Below are 5,591 nucleotides of genomic sequence, written 5' to 3' on the forward strand. Positions count from 1 at the left end.
TCTGAGAATGGCCCCACTCTTCTCCATCTGCCTTCTCTCCCTCTTCATGGGCAGTGAGAACCTACAAGATCGCCTCAGCAAAGGCTCTTTGAAGGAAAGAAGTTATAGAAATCCTGGGCACTCTGAAGCTCCTCAGGGAGAGATTTGGGCAGGAAGACACAGCAGAACACAGAGAAGCTGAGGGAAGTTTATTTTACAGACTTCAACACACACCTGGCCACGTTCCTTAGAGGAAACCACTTTGGGGTGTGGTAGGGGGGCAGTGAGACAAGGCTTTCAGTAAGATCAGGCCACAGGCAGCATTCTTAAGACACTAAAGCGGTTTGCTTTGATGGGTATCACTGCCATGTTGTCAGGGCAGATGTTAAATTCACGAATGATGTCAACCACTGCTGCAATTCTTACAGTACCTGAAAGGGACAGGGACAAAGATCATAGCTTAACATTCTCATCCCCAGGGTCCTATCTTTTCTACCAGTATCAGACACCTGCCTAACTGGGACTCAGCTTCCTCAAATTGTTTACAAATGAATCTCCCTTATTAGCTTTTCTCCCATAACCCCTCACCTTTTGAACTTGGCCATGGTCTCCTTCTACTCTGCCTGTTGTTCTCCTTCTCCCCACCCCACCCCCTCCATCCTTCTGCCGCGGGCTCTGTTCCTGATCCATAACCACATTTCTCTATGGTTTTTCCTCTCAGGTGGGTAGTTCTTCCCTTGGATGACTCCTCTACTTACTGTTGACCTGAAAGTCCCAGAAGAAGGTTCTTGGATATTCCTCACACAGGCAGGCAGTGTATTTGTAATTTAAAGGCCCATCAACTGGAGGGTTGCTTACCAGGTAAGTTTTAATCTGTGAAGGAAGAGTTGGAGAGAGATGACTCAGAGTTGGTATGGGGAATAGGAAAGGGGGAGAAAGAAAAGAGAGGATTGAGGGAGAGGGCATGATGTTCTTATTGGGAAAGGAGCAGGGGTGGATGTGGAGAAAGGCACGGGAGAGTCCATTTTTGTAGTATCATCTCAGGAGCTGAAATCAAGGTTAGAAGATTTTCTGTCCTCATGTCCTTCTATTCCTGCATTAGCATGTGGGTGTAGGGTTCGGGAAGGTGGAGGTAAGTGAACCACAGAGTCAGGAGCACTCATCTGGGCAGCAGTTCATGTGGGGGAGAGGGTTAGGTTTGCCTTGGTTCATAGCAAGGGCTCCAGGAATGGGTCTGTGGCAGCAGTCTGACTGCTGGGGTGTGAAAGCCAAAACCAGGCCTTATTGCCAGAACCATGACCAAGTCCCAGCTGTGCTCCTCTCAAACTCTGGGATCTTTAGTAAGTAAAGAATCCCTTGGGTGACTTAAGGTACTTAAGCTAATATGGTACTTGATCATGCTAAGCAATAAGTACTGTGGCCTTATAGGCAGTGGTTGACATCACTTGTGAATTTAATATCTGCCCTAACAATATGGCAGTGATACCCATCAAAGCAAACTGGTTTAGTGTCTTGAGAATGCTGCCTGTGGCCTGATCTTACTGGCTACAGCTTCCACTTTACATTCAGGCCACACACCACTTTCCTCAGTTGTGAGAGGACAGCAACTACCCACCCAACATGCTGTTAGATAAGCAAATGCAATCTTGAAGGTAAACTTTCTCTTCTCTTTCCTAACTTGAGCCTGCTATACAGCAAACATGTCAAACTCACAGCCCATGGGCCACATGCCTTATTTATTTGGTCCATGTTAGCCTTTGAGTTTGACATGCTTGCTGTACAGCTTAAGAACCCAAAGCACTATATAGGTGTTTCAGCAGAGTCAGGTTAATGTTCTAGTAACTAGAATCTAGTAACTAGAATCTAGTTCATGGTCAGCACAGGGGGTTAAACCTGAGGACCATAGATCTAAGGAGTCTATGAATAGAATTTAGTCAGTTTGTGGAAAGAAATTATATATTTATTTTCCTAAGTTCCCATCGACATTGAGCATTCCTTCTGCTGTGAATGTCACCAACTACCCACACTGGCATTAGTAGTGAGTGATTTTTATCACAAGGAGAAACATATTTGTTCATGCTACATTAGAGATTTATATATCTCAGAAGAGTGCCTGCCCTTATAGCTACCCTGAACACAGGGGCAGGAGTTATCACCAGGCTGCATGGGTATGGCTGGGACTGGTTGCCTATCTCCCAATACCTGCCCAGGTAAGTGGTAACTCTGCACAAATAGCCCATCAGCCCCAAACAGTGAGTTCAAGTGTTCTCACCATTGCAATTTTACTCAAAAATACTTTGGATATCCTGGTGTTTCTTTTGAGAAGGCTAACCTTGCCTTGTTTACATTTTTATTACATTTATAACACTATATCTTCATGATTCAGAACTTTCAATATTTGTATAATTAAAACAAAAAAATTAGGACCCACTGGATATGTGTGAGTTGTTGTCAAATATTGAAGGTACTTAATAGCAAAGGCTCTAGGAATTGGGACTTGGTCATGGTTCTGGCAATAAGGTCTGGTATTGGCTTTCACACCCAGCAATAGGCTAAGCAACCATAATCATCATATAGGTAATCTTTATAAACTAAAATTTAACTATTCTGTTGTGAATGTTTGCAGCTAATGTATAAATAACAAAACATGTATTACTGTATTATACATTTATTTTTAATAATTTTATCACTGCCCTTTAATCTGGGAGTTTTCCTATGTCATCTAATGCATTTTACTTAATTAAGAAATTGGATTTTATTCAACTTCCCACCCCAGGGCTTCTACTTACCACCATACATTCTCTCAAGTCTGTTCCAACTCTAAGCGTTGCAGTGACTTCTTCATTTGCTCTTGTTGTTTGGGGCAATTTAAGATCCATTTTGATCAACTGTCGACTGGTTTTGGAAAGACAAAAGCAGGTTGGGAGCAAAAATCAATCCATGAAAGAAGGGGGACAATAAGCAGGGACCAGGGAAGGTTCGAGGAGAAGGAGATGGTCAGCTGCTGAGACCAGAATTCCCTGAGGAGTTTTTATTTTTTATTTTTTGGTTAGTTTGGCTATTTGTACTGATTTAGTTTTACTTAATAAAGCAATTTTGACATGTTATTTAAAACTGAGTATCTTCTTCTCTTCCACTGACAAATAACAAACAAAAACAAAAACAATGAAAGTACAGTATCAGATTTCCTAATAAAACTCTATAGGTTCTGCTGATTATCCACTGACAGGGAGGGCTCATGTCATAATAAAATTAGTATTAAATTTCATATTAACAAATCATAAACACCTCAGTGCACTGGCAGTGAGGCCTTTCTTGAAGATCCTCCTTCTTTGGTTCTTGGTGGGGTCTAGGATTTGTACTTAGTACTTAGTTCTGTAGGGAATTTGGACACAATACCATATTGGAAACTACAGCTTCCACCTTACATTCAGGCCACACACCACAATCTTCTGGGGAAAAGGACATGGAGACAAAGAGAATAGTCAAGTGTTTCCCTTCAGTCAGTGAGGAGGGGGTTCAGGACCAGCAGAGTTACTTTCTCTTTCCTGGAAACTCCTGCCAAAGCACCTTCAGTGTTGGGTGAGACAGGAGGGAATTCAGTTTCTTGGCCTCTAGTACTTCCCAGCCCCATTTTCCTAGGGGAAAGCATCAGATTCCAGAGAGATTCCATTTCTTGTGCCAGCTGCTCTATCGCTCACTACACAGGGAAGGGGCACACGTCCTTCAGTTTCTTCAGAATTTCTCCCATTTGTAAATGTATTTAAGATTGACAGGATGACCAGCACAGCTAGAGAGACTAATCACCCTGGTTTGCCTGACAGTTAGGGGTTTGCTGGGAGGGGCTTTCAGGTGATAAAATCAAGCTATTCATGGGCAAACTTGGATGGTTGATCACCCTAAGTAGCACAGCTTATCAACAACTGCTGCCCCTCAGGGCTAAGTGGAGTGACATCTATATCTGAACCCATCCCCACTTAGGGTTTCTTAGATACCCATCCACCTCATTACATCAGGTTGTCAAAACGCTGACAGGTTTTCTCCAGGGAAGCATCTGATCCTTCCCCAGAGAGTACAACAAAATCACAATCCAGAAACTCTACATTCCAAACACCTTTCCTGTAGAGAAAAATCCCTAGATCTTACAAGCGTCCATGCTTCTCCCTCCAAATTGTCCCATTTCCTAATTCATTTTGTGTGTCCCAATTTTCCTTCAAACATGTGCCCTTAATGAGTTGGCTTCTGAACCCATGCTCTCAGGTCCCAGTGGGAGACGGGGGGCGGGGGGGGAGGGGGGGGAGTCCAAGTGGGGAGTCATGGGCAAGTGGTCCTCATATTTGTCTTCAAGCTTGAGCACAGGAAGAATGTCTAAAGTGCTGGGCAAGCTCAACCTTGGACTGTGGGGCCAAGGATCAGTGTCCAGGGCTTCTGATCATTCAGTGAGTTCTGCCAAAGGTGTCCAAAGCTATTGTTGCAGCTCACAGTCCTGCTAAGCCCTCTCTTCTAGGAGGCAAAGTGTGAGAAGGTGAAGTTCACTGAGCAGAAATCTAATAAAGGTATAGACTATGGACAACATGTAGGCCAGAACCGTAGAGAAAGACTGATTATTAATTATAGCCTACAAGTGCACTGAGAGCCGTATTTCCATGGGCAACTTAGAAGCACCTAGGTGAAATGTGAGGGGAATTGATGGAGTTCCTAAGAAAAGAGAAGTGGGATTGGTATGAATTCATGAGAGCTTCTAGGATTAGATCTCTGGGAAGTTGAAAAAGGTTTCAGGAAGGGATATATAGATTTCTAGCATAAGAAAAAAGCCCTTCCCCCCCCCCAAAAAAAAAAAAAAAAAGATTTTTTTTTTTTTAAGGAGAAAGGCTTGGCTCACTTGTCTTCCTGAGCTTTGTTGATCCCCAGCTGCAGACAGAGAACCAGGAGCAGGGCAGCATGGCTGGCCCTGAGCAGGAGCTGAAGAGAGTACATGCTGGAAGAGACAGAGTCTGATGCTCCAGGGAAGTAGGGTTCAGGTGCCCAGCACACTCTTTATAAGCAGATTAAGGGAATGGGAGAGCTGCCATGCAGACTCACGTGACTAGTCACATTATTACCCTTTTCACTCATGATCTTTCCTTGTTGAACTAGTTTGTTTTTCTATGGAAAAAGTCAACATTCACTACAGCATTGGAGTCTGGGAGAAAAGTTAGATGATCCTTCTTCATTTTCTCAGTACCAGAGTTTCTCAGAATGTCCAGGACCTCAAAAGATACACAGATCTTTTCTAGCTTGGAGAAATGGTTTCTTATCCCTCATCATTATACACCTGTCTATCCAGCAGTATGTAGCCTTAGCTTCAGTTTTTCCTTCCTTAGTCTCTGGAGGCAAAAGAACTCAGCTGTGGAAGCAGATTTCAGATTGCAGCTTTAGGACACATTTGCTTGAATCCCTTATACTAATTCAAGAGGATATGCTAAAATAAAAGTGTTAGGGAGCTAGGATGACCAAGGCTTCCCTAAGGGTCACAACCAACCATGCAGGGAAACTAGAGATGAGCTTCTCTGGATGATGGAGAACTGAGGCCATAGCACTGGGTGACACAAATATTTTTGTGATTAAACCCA

General features: G+C 43.4%; 1 protein-coding gene across 1 annotated transcript; it reads right to left on the bottom strand.

Annotated features, from left to right (window-relative positions):
• Nucleotides 1–285: 285 nt before the first annotated feature.
• On the bottom strand, nucleotides 286–4,956 carry LOC311629274 (prolactin-inducible protein homolog; the record flags this gene model as incomplete). Its single annotated transcript, XM_084897265.1, has 4 exons — nucleotides 286–410; nucleotides 738–852; nucleotides 2,769–2,874; nucleotides 4,862–4,956. The coding sequence occupies 4 exons, from the start codon at nucleotides 4,954–4,956 to the stop codon at nucleotides 286–288; spliced, it is 441 nt and encodes a 146-aa protein (XP_084753391.1).
• Between the last annotated feature and the right edge of the window lie 635 nt (nucleotides 4,957–5,591).

The sequence above is a fragment of the Pipistrellus hanaki genome, assembly GCF_964339955.1.
Source record: "Pipistrellus hanaki genome assembly, chromosome: 10".
NCBI classification, from domain to species: domain Eukaryota; kingdom Metazoa; phylum Chordata; class Mammalia; order Chiroptera; family Vespertilionidae; genus Pipistrellus; species Pipistrellus hanaki.